Raw genomic sequence first — 16917 nt, forward strand, 5'->3', positions numbered from 1 at the left:
CTCAGTGAGCACTGGCTCATCTGGGTGTGAGCCAAAAGTGGCCCACATATAATGCTGCAAATGTGGCCCAGTGATCTTAAAACACATCTGGGCCAGTTTGGGCAAAGATATGGCTCAGCGAGCACTGGCTCATCTGGGTGTGAGCCAAAAGTGGCCCAGATATAATACTGCAAATGTGGCCCAGTGATCTTAAAACACATCTGGGCCAGTTTTGGCGAAGATATGGCTCAGTGAGCACTTGCTCATCTGGGTGTGAGCCAAAAGTGGCCCACATATGATGATCTAAATGTGGCCCAGTTATCTTAAAACACATCTGGGCCAGTTTTGGCAAAGATATGGCTTAGTGAGCACTGGCTCATCTGGGTGTGAGCCAAAAGTGGCCCACATATGATGATCCAAATGTGGCCCAGTTATCTTAAAACATATCTGGGCCAGTTTGGGCAAAGATATGGCTCAGTGAGCACTGGCTCATCTGGATTTGAGCCAAAAGTGGCCCACATATGATGCTCCAAATGTGGCCCAGTTATCTTAAAACACATCTGGGCCAGTTTTGGCAAAGATATGGCTTAGTGAGCACTGGCTCATCTGGGTGTGAGCCAAAAGTGGCCCACATATGATGATCCAAATGTGGCCCAGTTATCTTAAAACATATCTGGGCCAGTTTGGGCAAAGATATGGCTCAGTGAGCACTGGCTCATCTGGATTTGAGCCAAAAGTGGCCCACATATGATGCTCCAAATGTGGCCCAGTTATCTTAAAACATATCTGGGCCAGTTTGGGCTAAGATATGGTTCAGTAGCACTGGCTCATATGGATGTGAGCCAAAAGTGGCCCATATGATAAATAATGAATGTGGCCCATATATCACAAGCCAAATGTGGGCCACCTATGGCAAAAACGTGGCACAATCGACAATGACTGATCTGGATGTAAACCAAAAATGGCCCACATATGTTTCAGCAAATGTGGCCCAGTTTTCTTAAAACATATCTGGGCCAGATTTAGCAAAGATATGGCTCTGTGAGCACTAGCTCATCTGGGTGTGAGCCAAAAGTGGCCCACATATAATGCTGCAAATGTGACCCATTTATCTTAAAACATATCTGGTTCAGTTTTGGCAAAGATATGGCTCAGTGAGCACTATCTCATCTGGATGTGAGGCAAAAGTGGCCCACATATGACATGGCAAATATTGCCCAAATAATTAATTACATTTTGGGCCACGTTTGGGAAATATATACGGCATATCAACGTGGCAAATATTCTTTGTGTTTCCCAAAAATTAAAACCTACTTGGTAAGTCCATTTCTGGATTGGATGCAACACTTCTGAAAATGGCTAATTTAGCTTAAAAGGGACAAAGTTTGAAACTGTAATGGCCTGAACATTTTTTTTTTTAATTTAACAACATTTAACAATACTTTTTTGGTATGGATGGAGCAGACACTTATGCCCCGTCCACACTACTGCATTTTCGTTTAAAAACGGAGAATTAAAACGAATACGATCTCCGTCCACACCAGCGTTTTAGCTGCGTATTTTAGAATTGGTCTCCGTCCACATTAAAACGACTGAAAACGCGGATCACGTGACCATTCACCAACACTGGGCATGCGCGTGCCGGTGTAAACACAACTTCATTGATAAAATGATCCCACCATACCAAGCGTTCTTCCCGGGTTAACCCAAAACCGACGCTCCATGTACGGTCGATGCCGCCGCTGCACAAGGGAATTGTCACAGATCGCTCGAATAATAGCTTGCCTCCGGCGCATGTAGGCAGTTATATCATTGTAAAATGCAGGATTTACTTGGACAACAGCTGCTAGCAAAGATATACGCCATGACTGACGACACCCAATCATAGAGCCGAGCATGAGCATCTACTACGTCATCGTTTCTAAAGTCCTCCGTTTTGACCCGTCCACACTAAAACACACTCCGGAGATTCAAAACGAAAAACGGGTCGGCAGCGTTTCTAAACTTCTCCGTTTTGGGTCTCCGTTTTTGCCGTTTTAGTGTGGACGGGAGGTGCAAACGGAGCAAAAGGTCTCCGTTTTTAAACGAAAACGCAGTAGTGTGGACGGGGCCTTAGGCTGGATGTGAGGCTACATGTACTTACATCTATGACATATATGCTATTGCTAACATATGTATTGTAGGTAGAGTGTCTAGAAAAGTTCAAGTGTCTAGGTTCAAAGTTATGAAGATTTTTTATGGTTTTGGGATGTGCAAGAAGATACTTTAGTTGCTGTTTGTGCAAAGCTTGGGGCACAATGATTTTGCCAAGTACATGCTCCTGTATCAATATATTTTGTTGTAACATACATGTAACATGTAACATTTTGTAGCAATAACATTCCTGTCCATAAAAATTGTCCTAACCCTAACCCTAAACCTACAATCAGAGGGTAATGATAATAACATTGATCTAAAAGCATGGTTGTAAGCCTAAACTTGACATAACTGCAAACTTCAAATCTAATTGGTCGAATGCTGTTCCAGGATCAACAAAGATGTTGAGCCAGGAACATGTTGTAGCCTACTCGGTGTAACCTTGCTTATCTTGCTAGCAGTGTCATCTAACTTCTAGAGCAGACCTGGACAAACTTCCACTGGGGCCTCAAGATGACTTAAAATTATGACAAAACTATTATTTGGCTATTTTTATAACAAATGTACAGGATTTGTTGTGGAGAATATAAGGGGACATTGAGGTTGTGATTCACTGTTCCTAGGTGTGTCAAAGTGACCCCACAAAGGGTAATATTTTAAACTCCCTTAAAATACTTAAATATGTAAAATATTTTATATATATCTTAATCTTCATTTAATTGTATTTCATTTTATATATATATATATATATATAATATTTTATTCTAAATAAACCTTACATTTTTCTTACATTTCTGGCTAAATATAAATTTACATTTATACAACTGTCATCTTTAGGCTATAAACAATCTTTATTAAATATTAAAAAATGATAATACTAATTGACACTATAAGTGATGAAATACAATTAAATGAAGATGACAAATCAGCAGAACCTGCTATGAGAAAATATTATTTTGATATTTTTTCTTGAATACTTTTTCAAAGCCCTGTATTCATGACAAAATGTTCCCACTTTTTTGCTGATTAGAGATCTATTATGTTTAAATATAATATTTACTGCATTTGCAGTTGTCTGTGAAGAAAAAAAATCTAACGGACGATTTTCCAGTTCACGGCCCTTTAAATTTAAACGATGCCGGAAAGCGCGAAAAAGGCGCTCAAAACCAAAACGTCAGAGGATTGTCAGGAGGACGGATACCGGTACTGCAAAAAGTCAAGGTAAGACATAATAGATAAATGTTTCTTTTTGTTAGCGATTGCTTCGTTATATCAAGTTGGAGTCTGCATGTTGTGTTATATAGAGTCGATGGAATCATTTCTATTCGAAGTTACATTATTTTGGCAGTTCAACTCTAAGCTAGATTGGTTGTCACGAATGCGAAATGAACAAGTATCGATTGCTCGGCGCGCCATTAACGTTACATTTAGATTTGCTCATGTTGCTCCCTATCACTCTCCCAACCTTTAGTCAGTTCTGCACGGTTAAAGTATTATCTCGTGTCTTATTTTGGCACAACAATGACAAGATAAATATATATTATAGTGTAATTTGACATTCATGTTTATATACATTGGACATAATACTGCACTAGTTGTATTACTTTGTGACAGCAATGTTTCATTAACCCTAGGAATAATGCACAAATTAAAAAAAAACTACATGCTTTTTCTTACAATAAAAGCTTTTATGAGATGATTACAAAGTAACAATAATAGATGTTTTGGGTTCAGGTAGACTATTTAAAAGTTGGTTCAGGTATTAGGCTATTCCTCTATGTATTTCACATTTTTATTATACCCTAGTAGACTAATTATAAAATTAACGTTAGGTGGCTGCTTTATGTTTTTTTTTTTTTTTTTTTTTTTTTGTCATTTACTGTTTTGAGTCAGGATGTTTTCACCTTAATAACATGTGTCAATGTGATTTGCTACAGAAAACTGCTGGTGGGAATAAAATAGCCTACAGTTTAAAACACATCTAGTGCATTTGCTGCCAAAAAGCCCCTTTTTTTGTTTCATCTGACCATAGAATACGGTCCCTTTTGAAGTTCCAGTCATGTCTGACAACTGAATATGCTGGAGTTTAATTTTAGCGGAGCGAGGAGGATTTTTCTTGAAACCCTCCCAAACAACATGTGGGATGTAGGGGTTGTTTAATTTTTTTTTTTTTAGGCTTTCTGACCCCAAGACTCAACTAATCTCTGCAATTCTCCATCTGTGATCCTTGAAGAGTCTTTGGCCACTCAAACTCTCCTCCTCACCGTCCATTAAGACAATATAGACACACGTCCTCTTCCAGGCAGATTCGTAACATCATTAGTTGATTATAACTTCTTAATTATTGCCCTGATGGTAAAAATGGGGATTTTCAATTCTTTAGCTATTTTCTTAGAGGCACTTCTAGTCACCCTGGTGTGCTAAAAAAGATCAATATTAATGGGAATATACTTCTGAGATATTTTACTCGTAAACAAAATCTAGAGGTGCCAATAATTGTGGCCAATGTGTTTTGGAGATAAACATTTATTTCATAATGTGATTTCCATTTTTTGACGCAGTCCGATCTTCCTAGCAGGCATCAAACTTGTTCCTTTTGGACATCTGGAAGCAAAGAGTGTCCTTGGCCATGGCCAAAATGTTCTTTACATTGGCGCTGGCTAACTATGCATTAACTATGCGCTAATGCTTGTGTTACCTAATTGGTCCTAAGATTTTAAAAGTTGTGTAGTCCATCCTTGCATTTACAATGTTATATTTTTTTAGGAACTGTCAGAAACAACAGACTGACAGCTGCGGCCACCGATCAAGAGATCGAATCATTTATTAAAAAATGGCTTCATCTTGCAAGTGACCGAGACGGAGGGAGAAGAGAAAGAAAAACGGAGGAGGGTCCAAGACACCAGTAAGTCAGTTACATTGTGTTTTTGCTATTGTGTATAATACCATGGTCTGTCTGAATACTTTATTCTGATTGGCTGCAAGGTGTAGCCATTTGTAACACTTTACAAGTTAACATTAGTTAACTACTTTAGTTAACATGTGGCATGAACAATTCTTGTTCTATTTATTAGGGGTGGAACGGTACATGTATTCGTATTGAACCGAAACGGTACGGGCGTCATGGTTCGGTGCATGAATATACACGGAAAATACACGGTATTAAAAAAAAAAAAACTTGCGTGCAAATTAATTAATGTAATGCGGAACTACTGTTAGATACGCGGGTTCTTTAGGGACACCTAATCTGTAGCTCCGCCTTAGCTCTGAAGCTCTGTGTCTATAATGAACAGGCTGCGATGTCAAGATTGCAATGCTGGAATATGTTGTGTGCGTGCGTGTGTGAGAGAGAGATCGAGGTGTGGGCGCGATCGAACAGTGGAAACATAAAAACATACTCCATCATTTTGTTCATACAGGACATCATTCAAACTGCAAAGTGTTTACTTATATTTGTGTACACTCGCAATAAAACACAACATTGTGCTTTTGTCAAACTGTAAACTCTTGTCAAACTGTAACCTACAACTGTCACCCAACCAAAATCTCTCTCTCTCTCTCTCTCTCTCTCTCTCTCTCTCTCTCTCACACGCACACACACACTGTTTAAAAGCAAAAAATATTTATCCAACCCCATTTAAAAACAGTCTGTGGGTGCCATCTTTTGGACATTCATCATATTGCATTGGTTTTCATTTCTTGTCCTAAAAATAAACAGAGCAGTAATCTGTTTATTTTTAAGTTACACATTCTACATTGATTAAAAAAAGAAAATCAAATGTGTTTTTAATGGTAGTATTATTTTATACAGAAATAAATTATGTATAATTAACATGAGAATAAAGTTAGTGTTCATTAAAATTTTAAGGAAAACAAATATATTGATCTGAAATGTAGCAAATTTATTTTAAATTAATTCAGGTACAATTACAAAACACATCTCAAGTTCTTTTTGTCTTTTTATTAATTTAATTAATAAACTAATTATATAAAACTATTGTCAATGCACTACAAATAAACTGGTTCTATGCCTTTACTTTATTAATAAAACATTTTTAAAAAAATACAAGGCTTAAAGGAGAACTCCGGTAAATTTTAACATTGAGCTAATTTTTTTGTAAATTTGGAGTGCTGTCAGTACAGAGAACAACGACAAAAATCGGTGTTGCCTTCACCGTGTTATCCTCTTTAAAATTTGCACCCTGTTGACTTCAATGGGGCAAGTATTAAACCTGCTTTTAGCCTCTTAACATCCTTGATGTGTCATTACAAGTGCACAGAAAATGTGAGTGATTCCTTCAGAGTGAACGCGGTGAATCTGACTGCAGTAGATGAGAAAGATATGAATAAAAGTGATGTTAATTCAGCCAGCGCACATACCTGTATTTACATCCTGTTTTCGGTCGAAGTTCACAGTAGTCGATTGTCGAGTTCACACGCGTGATCATAGGTAACTAATAGGGCTGTCACTTTTGTGAAAAAATCCTGTTCGATTTTTGAGACATATGTGTTCATTGAATCGATTGTAAAATCGATTTTCCATGTCTAAAGACATTTCCATTTTAAACGCCAAATATGGGCAAATCCACGGACAACTAACAGGCATTAGGACGAACGTAAAGAGGGCGCTTGAGACGCACACAAGTCAGCAATATTCCTGTTGATTTATTGGCGTGAAGTTTCGTGCACAATGACAAACAGGAGTGCTACATTCTCGAAAAGCAATAAGCACAGTGGACTGCCATAACATCAATGAAAAACATTACTGTCTTCAACATGGCTGTGTTTACGGTTAGAAAAGTCAAACAAATGTTGCCTACGTGGCGATTGTTGACCGTAGCCTGAATCTGTATCTGTATGCATGAGACTGTCTGAATACCGGCAGAATTCACATTTTTGTAGTAAAAATAGAAACATTATGCAGAAGTATAATGTGTGTTTGTCAGAGTTGCTGTGTGACGCGCGTTCGCTGCGGGCGTATCGTGACGAGCTGGACGCGTTCCGAGAAAAGACCGTTAAATCGATTCCCTATTCGTTTTCGAAACTTGTGTTGGTTGGTCCGATCGATTGTGCAATCGATTTTCGAACGTAAAGTGACAGCCCTAGTAACTAAGCAACAGTGGAGAATAAATTCACTCTGAATAAAATCACTCACATGGCTGGTGCACTTGTAATGACACATCAAGGATGTTAAGAGGCTAAAAGCAGGTTTAAAACTTGCCCCATTGAAGTCAACAGGGTGCAAATTTTAAAGAGGATAACACGGTGTAGGCAACACCGATTTGTGTCGTTGTTCTCTGTACTGACAGCACTCCAAATTTACAAAAAAATGAGCTCAATGTTAAAATTGACCGGAGTTCTCCTTTAAGACACTTATTTTCCTTTGGTGGTACAGCCTACAGACATGCACAAGAAAAAAAAATTGCTCTCTACATTTTTGTTTTGCTTTTCCCTCCATTGTACAGAACTCGTACCGAACCGTGATGTCCGAACCGAGGTATGAACCGAACCATGACTTCTGTGTACCGTTCCACCCCTAGTATTTATTAATCGTAATTAATGCTAATTGTGATGCTTACTAATGCATTACTAAAATCAAAAGTTGTATTTGTTAACATTAGTTAATGCACTGTGAACTAACATGATCAAACAATGATTGACTGTAACTTTAAGAAAGCTTAATACATAATGTAGCCTAGTTAATGTTAGTTAATACTAGTTAATACATTAACTAATGTTAACAAATAAGACCTTACAGTGTTACCAAACCGTTTAATGCACTGGTAGTTCCAGTCCATTTATTCACCATTCAATATTAATGTGCTGCTTTGATTAAAGCACAGAGACAGACGTTTTTAAAGTTTTTAAAACTTGCAGCTTCACTATTAGTAAATAGACGGTGTATAGATGCAGGTAATTCCTGAACGCATCTCTCACTACAGTGCCTGCTTTTTTTGTTTTGTATTTATTTATTTTATTTTTTAATTATATTTTGTTTAGGGCTTTTTTATTTAATTTGGCTTCTAAGTAGTTGTGTGTGTGTTTGTTTTGTACTTCAACACTATTGTATTATCAGCGTTCTGTTACTGATTCAACAGTTTTTTTTTTTTTTCATTTGTGTATCCAATAAAGGCTTGCAAGATTGCCATGATGCAGATGGGCCCAGTCAAGGAGGTCAAATTCTATAATTTTGGATGGATCAATTTGCTAAATTTTTGTAGTGTGTTAACTTGTGTTGTCTGTTTTTTTTTTTTTTTTTTTTTTGGATGACCAAGGCTACTGGAAACATGTTTTGTTTTTATTTAGTTTTTACTATGCTTTCTATGCATATATTGTGTTTATTTATTGTTGGTGTTTTTTTTGTTTAGATTGCTTTCCAGTTTTGAAAATGTGGGTTGGGTTGTTCTTTGGCAATATTAATAAATGATGCAAATGTTTTCAGAAATGTGTTTGAATCATCTGTTGTAACTTATCTTAACATAAAGAGGGACCATTTTTACATTTCTCTTTTCTGTATGTTGGATATTGTTGATGCAGAGTTCACTTAGTGTCAGTGATATTCAGTCACTGAGTTTCCCAAAGTTTTAATGGCACAGCATGCACACACAAAAACACACATTTAAGGCTTATTTAGTTAATTCTTGGCTAATATGTGGCTGAACAAATGGCCTGCTTGTGGCCCAGATCTGTTAAACAGGAGTGGACCACCCAAGTGCTATCATTTCAGGTATACATACAAGGTGTCGAATCTGGGCCCGAATTAAAATGAACTGTGGCTCAGATTTGTGCCAGTTCTGCTTCATTTGTTTTGTTTATGGCTGACATGTGGCATTGCTATGGCTTAATTGTGGCCCAAATCTGGCAAACAGGAGCGGACCGCCCAAGTGCCATCATTTTCATCTGGCCCACATACCGCGTGGAATGATGGTACATGGGTGGTCCGCTCTTGTTTGCCAGATTTGGGCCACAATTAAGCCATAGCAATGCCACATGTCAGCCATAAACAAAACAAATGAAGCAGAACTGGCCCATATCTGGCCCAGACACCAAAGTTGCTGTGGCCCAGATCCGGCCCACACTTGACACTTTCATCTGGCCCACATACCGCGTGGAATGATGGCACTTGGGCGGTCCGCTCCTGTTTGCCAGATGTGGGCCACAATTAAGCCAAAGCAATGCCGCATGTCAGCCGTAAACAAAACAAATGAAGCAGAACTGGCCCATATCTGGCCCAGACACCAAAGTTGCTGTGGCCCAGATCCGGCCCACACTTGACACTTTCATCTGGCCCACATACCGCGTGGAATGATGGCACTTGGGCGGTCCGCTCCTGTTTGCCAGATGTGGGCCACAATTAAGCCATAGCAATGCCGCATGTCAGCCGTAAACAAAACAAATGAAGCAGAACTGGCCCATATCTGGCCCAGATACCAAAGTTGCTGTGGCCCAGATCCGGCCCACACTTGACACTTTCATCTGGCCCACATACCGCGTGGAATGATGGCACTTGGGCGGTCCGCTCCTGTTTGCCAGATGTGGGCCACAATTAAGCCATAGCAATGCCGCATGTCAGCCGTAAACAAAACAAATGAAGCAGAACTGGCCCATATCTGGCCCAGACACCAAAGTTGCTGTGGCCCAGATCCGGCCCACACTTGACACTTTCATCTGGCCCACATACCGCGTGGAATGATGGCACTTGGGCGGTCCGCTCCTGTTTGCCAGATGTGGGCCACAATTAAGCCATAGCAATGCCGCATGTCAGCCATAAACAAAACAAATGAAGCAGAACTGGCCCATATCTGGCCCAGACACCAAAGTTGCTGTGGCCCAGATCCGGCCCACACTTGACACTTTCATCTGGCCCACATACCGCGTGGAATGATGGCACTTGGGCGGTCCGCTCCTGTTTGCCAGATGTGGGCCACAATTAAGCCATAGCAATGCCGCATGTCAGCCGTAAACAAAACAAATGAAGCAGAACTGGCCCATATCTGGCCCAGACACCAAAGTTGCTGTGGCCCAGATCCGGCCCACACTTGACACTTTCATCTGGCCCACATACCGCATGGAATGATGGCACTTGGGCGGTCCGCTCCTGTTTGCCAGATGTGGGCCACAATTAAGCCATAGCAATGCCGCATGTCAGCCGTAAACAAAACATATGAAGCAGAACTGGCCCATATCTGGCCCAGACACCAAAGTTGCTGTGGCCCAGATCTGGCCCACACTTGACACTTTCATCTGGCCCACATACCGCGTGGAATGATGGCACTTGGGCGGTCCGCTCCTGTTTGCCGGATCTGGGCCACAGCAACTTTGGTGTCTGGGCCAGATGTGGGCCAATTTGGCTTCATTTATTTTGTTTATGGCTGACATGCGGCATTGCTATGGCTTAATTGTGGCCCACATCTGGCAAACAGGAGCGGACCGCCCAAGTGCCATCATTCCACGCGGTATGTGGGCCAGATGAAAGTGTCAAGTGTGGGCCGGATCTGGGCCACAGCAACTGTAGTGTCTGGGCCAGATATGGGCCAGTTCTGCTTCATTTGTTTTGTTTATGGCTGACATGCGGCATTGTTATGGCTTAATTGTGGCCCAAATTTGGCAAACAGGAGCGGACCGCCCAAGTGCCATCATTCCACGCGGTATGTGGGCCAGATGAAAGTGTCAAGTGTGGGCCGGATCTGGGCCACACCAATTTTGCTATCTGGGATGCTTTGCCATCACTAATCCTTTGAGCTCTTCTGACAGACTGACTCAACATCAAGCGTGTTAGTCGAGAAAACATCATCTAATTTTGCTGACTAACTCCAGCACAGCAAGGGGAAACTTGGAGCTATGGATTATATTTTTTTTTTATTCCCCTTTTTCTTGCGAAGTCTGACTATGAAGCTTTTACTGTATTTGTAATAAGGATAACCACAAATTATCAAACCTGTAAATGATCTAAGTTCATGTGTGCCATTTATTTGCAATACATTTTTACTGTTTTAGCTTATTAGATAAGTGAACAAATACACATTATCACATACAGTTCTTCCTTCCTCACATACATATCAAACAACAACTTATTACGAGTTACAAGTTTACATACATTCACAACCATTAATGTCAGCAGCAAACTGCCCAGTCCTTATAAAGTCACTGTCAAAACACTGAAACTGACATAACAGTGGCAACACACACTCAAGAATGCACTTTCAAAACCAAGAAAGCTCAGATAAAACCACAACACAAACGACATGCAGCACTACCACAGAAACCAGGAAAAAAAATGTCCACCACTTTTACAATGATGCTAGCAAGCTACAGAAGACAGCGAGGGCTCAAGGCTCACCCTCTCTGCCCTGTGACACACACAGATAGCCAGCGGATTGTTACAGACCCCAAGCAGAAAGGAGCTGGGACAGGCCAGCTGTCAGGGCAAATATGTCATTATGAAGGAAAAGAAAGTGCCCTGGTGATGCTTTCCACAGCTTTGATCAGTTTACTCACAGTGTGAGGAACGGACAGACACAACGGCAATGATTATCACGTACTAAAGAGATAGGAAAGCAAAAATAAAATCATAAATGAAACTTATTTGTGTACTGTCTCTCCATGTTATGTTTGACAAACATCAAAATATATTTAAAGGAACAGTTCACCTGAAAAGTAGCTCTCCTTGTGAGTAGTGATGTCTGATTCGTGAAGAACGTTATTTTCTGAGTTTTTTTAATATAATTATTTAATAAAAATGTTTAATAAAATCAGCTCACAAAACTGGTTTGAATGATTCATTAATGAATCCGACTGATCCATTACTTGAGTTCAACTTACTGACAATGTTTAATTATTACAGTATATTTTGGTTAAACCTCTTGTCTGATTTCAGAAAATTTGTAACGGTATAATACTTTTATGGTGCTTTTATATCCTTTATTAAGCTTGAAAGTACCAGTTCCCATCTATTGTAAATGTACACTACCATTATAAAGTTACAGTAAAAATATGGTAAAAACTACTATTGTGAAAAGTTATAACAATTTAAAATAACTATTTCCATTTTTGGTATATTTTAAAAAGTATTTTCAGCAGCAATAACTCCAGTCTTCATTGTCACATGATCCTTCAGAGATCATTGTAATATTTGGTGCTCTAGAAGCATTTCTTATTATTATCAATGTTGAAAACAGTTGTGCTGCTTAATATTTTTGTGGAAACATTTTTGTCTTTCTGAATTAATTGATGAATATAAAGTTCAAAAGAACAGCATTTATTTAAAATAATCTTTTGTAACATTAAAATGTATTTACTGTCAATTTCAATTAATTTAATGCATCCTTGCTGAATAAAGTATTTTTTTCTTTATTGTTAAAAAACCCATACATTATTCAGACGTTCTCCTTTTGTGTTAATGGAATAAAGAAAGTTAAATGAATTTGAAACAATATCAAAAATATTCTAACAAGTTCTATTCTAACTATTCCATTAAGGAATATGTTCTGTTGGTCTTAACACCTGCAAGATCTTCAATAAATTACCTCAGCATTCAAAATAAATCACAACGACTCATAGTGTGACCATTGTCAGTACACAGCCTTCTAAGAAGCGCCTTCAACCAAAAAATAAACCCTTACTTTTCCCATTGCGTTCCATTTTTTTCCATGTCTCACCAACGCAATAAAGTCCTTTAAGAGCAGACCTGAGTGTGGCCAACCTCCAGTATCCCAGGATGCTCTGCTACAGGCCTACCTGATGGCAGCCTGACGGCAGTGTCCGGATGGAGCTCCTGCTCTCCCTTCAGTACCGCTACCGCTTCTGCCGTAACCTCCTGCACGATCCGCGCCGACACTTGCTCTGTTCGACACATACACATACACACATGCATCAACACACGCCCACATGAGCATGTACACGGGCAGATATTTACACATACTTTCTGTATCAATCCAGGCAGGATTTTTTCACTTCTTTTGTCATACTTTTAACCCTTCAAAAATCATAGCAGACCTCACAAAGGGCTACAATTGTCTGTAACAATCTTGCGAACACAACGTCTTTAATCACAACACTCAGGAAATAAATCAGCAACCATGCAAACTAAAATGAGAACCGACCAGAGACTAAACATAACAGGGAGTACAAATACAAGTCGAACATAATGACAGACAGGTTCAGATAATATGTAACCATAGGAACAAAAGAGAACATAATCAGAAACGAAGGTAACCGAAACTAAACAGAGCAGGGATACAGGAACAAAGGAAAATTAAACAGAATTTCAAAATAAGAGTCCATTGGTGCTGAGCCAATGAAAATGAGATTGTATTACATTGTGAACACACTATAAGACAAATGTGACCACATATAAGGTCTTTATTGGTGTTAATTACAATATTAATATGGTTTTCAATCATTTGGTCAATCTCAGAGGCTTCACTGTAAACAAACACAGACCACAACAACGTTTGATGTCTACTGCAATGCAAAAGTTTGGGGTCTGTAAAAGTTCTTAAAGCGGCGCTATGCAGTTTTGGCAATTGCTTCGCTGTTTTCTCGCTTTTTGCTCGCAGGTTTCTCTATAGAGCTCCCCCTACAGCTTCGGAATAGATATTTGACAACACTGTCGTAAAAAAAAACCCTCCCATCTTCTCCCTCTGGTCATGCGCATTTGTTTTCAAAGAAGCCGGCGAATGCACGGAGCCATGTCCACTGAGGTATGTATGATACACAGAAGGCAAGCAAATAAACTTGTATGTGTGCAGTGCCGTAAAGCAATTCATTACATAGCGAGACCTGATATCATGCGATACTTCTTGACGCTGAGGCCAAAGTTGCAATGGTGATTTCTCCGCTCACAGGCGCTAGGGGGAAGCGAGACGGCCACAATTCAACCCGAAAAAAGTCATATAACCATTCCAATGACTCCGAAGCTGTTCAGTTAAGGTAAATTAAGTTGAAAAAGTTCCCCTTTAAGTGTCTTATGCATTACTCCATTCTTCAGTGTCACATGATTTCAATTTACAGTGACACTTATCTGTCTACACTGATTACAGTAATGATACAGTAATAGAAACCAAGCGGCCGATTAAATGTCCCGTCGCTTATTGTTTCCGGCAATCACAGCTTGTCAAGACAAGAACTTTTTATCACTTGTCGCTTTGGTTAGGAAACCGTGTTAGAAAATACAAATGAAATATCCAATTAACAGCAGCAAGACAAACTGAAAGCATAACTGCACATTATTAAAGATTGAGTGTACAGAACTATTGTTTTCTATAATTGCTTAAATACAATTTCACACCAAATAAAAGGAACTTCCAAATGTGTAATTTAGTCTTATCTCTGCCCTTTCAGACGATATTAATTTAAACCTCTAACTCAGAGGGCCTAAAACAGAGGAAAACGTTTTAAAAAGAAAAGCAAAAAGCTCAAAATGGCAAGAAAATTGGCAGCACTTTGAGAGAGTAAATTGTCATGGTAACAGCAGATCGGGAAGGTATAAGAAGAGACTGTAACCGATTAAGCAGCGGGAGGAATACAGCCCACGGATTGGCTGGCAACACGCATCCAGGGATAGACTCTGCTTTAAAACAGCGCTATTAAAAGTATCCCTCTGTGCTTTAAGACACTTACACACTTGCTGAATTCTTACAAACACATCAGTGATGAAGAGATACATTTCAGTGGCATCAGTAGTCTGATTTTATCCTCAAGATGGATCTAGTTAGTGTTAAAATGGCCACCCACAGCTGATCATTGCAAAAGACAGTGCCTGTTACAAAATCAACTGTGTAGGCACTGTGTGGGAGTATGAGTTAAAATGTGTCCCAAAAGCACATCTAGTCCAATGACAAACACAGCATGTTGTAAGCAGCCATTAAACTTTACAGTATTTGCAATATTAATCATTTAACATGCAAGCACGAGGAGATTTCGATTTAATCGAAGTTGATGCTGCAATGATCAGCTAACAAGTGTTCAGACACAAGGCTGACACATTAGCACTGACGCAGAAAAACATTGCAGCAGGGCTTACGTCAAAGCTTTCTGAAGAGATGCAAAGTGATTAAGGACCATTTGCTACTCCTACTCTCTCTCCAGTGCAAACAGACTGCATGATGGGAGTCAGCAATGCATCGCTTTTGTTTCTTGTGCACTTTTCAGGCACAATTTCCGCCCACCTTACAGCCCCAGCTTCCGCCCACCCACTCACAAACACACACACGCACAGAAAGGGAAAAGAGTTCTGTTCAGATGCCATTAGAATGATATTCACCCACGCACACTCGGGTTTGTGATACACCGTCAACCAGTGGTAAGATAGAGACCAGCTTCTCTAGAGGAGAGTCGCATTAAATAATGTCACACTCATGTTTCCCCACAAAAAGGGAATTTCTGAATAATGTCCTTGGTTTAAGGCTTAAAAGGACAAAAACTAGAGGACAAGTACGTTGGACATTATATAACAGCTTTATGAAAACATTAATACGAACATTGTGCAGACATTAAAATCATGATTTTCTGTAAAGCTGATTTGAAACTATGTATATTGTGAAAAAAGCGGAGGAAGATGGATGGATGGAATATATTGTGAAAAGTGCTATATAATAAATTTGAGTGGACTTTATTCATTCAAGTCATTATTCACTGAATATCTTCATTTTCATTGAGCAGTGGAACACTGAATCAGTGAGTTGAACTTGAATCATTCAGGTTTTGTGCACTGGATCAACCGATTCCTTAAAAAGATCTGACTCTGAATTTTTAATACAGCTCTTTTCTACACAACAGAATGAGAATAAGAATTGAATGCTGCAATTATAGCAGATTTGACTACTGTCTTAGATTTCATTTGTTTAAATAGCACAAAACCATCATATGACTACAGAAGACATGGACTATTGCACAAGTCATTTGGACCACTTTATTGTGGCCACCAAATGGTCACATTGAATTTCCATTGTATGGAAAGGAGTTGCATGAAAATGCATTAAAATTTCAGGTAACACTTTCGTTTAGGGTCCAATTCTCACTATTAACTAGTTTCTTAGCATTAGCATGCATAATACTAGGACATTGGCTGTTTGTTAGTACTTATAAAGCACATATTAATGCCTTATTCTGCATGACTATATTCCACATCCCTTAATCCCACTCACCTTAACTTAACTTAACAACATTACTAACTATTAAAAAGCAATGATTAGGAGTTTATTGAGGCAAAAAGTCGTAGTTTATAGTTAGTTAATACTGAGAATTGGACCCTAATCTAAAGTGTGACCAAATTTGAACTTTTATGCTTTGTAGAAAAAAGTTTTTTGCAGGTTTGAAACAGCATCAGGGTAAGTGCATGATGACAGAGTGCACTTCACTCAAATGTTTTTCATCTATAAATACAGCTGCTGAAAATGTAATAAACTGCATAATTTCTTGGAGAAAAAAAGATGTTTACTATGTAATAATGAATATGAAACAACACATTACATAAGCTGATTTTCACAGCCAATTACTGCATGACTCAGCAGGAGGGCAGAGAATATGACCATGACCAGAGACCGAGCAAACTGATTCATTAATATAGATTTAGCTCTCTCTGTTCTCATGCTCATTCCCTGACAAGACAGATGTTGCTATATTGTTTGGCATCTTCCTACTCTTTATTTTTCAGCATATAGCTCTCTCTCCTTGGCCGCCTGCATCATTGTTAGACCGTGTCTGTAAAGCAGTGACACTATAGATTCACTTTCAGGGCAAACCTGGCCAGTCTATCACAGTCTTTGTGTCTGACAGATGTGCTGGTGTGTCTGCCCAGCA

The 16917-nt window shown here is 39.2% G+C and overlaps 1 protein-coding gene across 1 annotated transcript in view; it reads right to left on the bottom strand.

Moving 5' to 3' along the window:
* map2 (microtubule-associated protein 2) overlaps positions 1 to 16917 on the bottom strand; it is a 123895-nt gene that overhangs the window by 32222 nt on the left and 74756 nt on the right. Inside the window, exon 5 of the mRNA XM_079882009.1 lies at positions 12853 to 12957. Coding sequence (XP_079738135.1) covers positions 12853 to 12957 — 105 coding nt within the window. The remainder of the gene's footprint in view (positions 1 to 12852; positions 12958 to 16917) is intronic.

The sequence above is a fragment of the Squalius cephalus genome (genome assembly GCF_949319135.1).
Source record: "Squalius cephalus genome assembly, chromosome: 9".
Classification (NCBI taxonomy): domain Eukaryota; kingdom Metazoa; phylum Chordata; class Actinopteri; order Cypriniformes; family Leuciscidae; genus Squalius; species Squalius cephalus.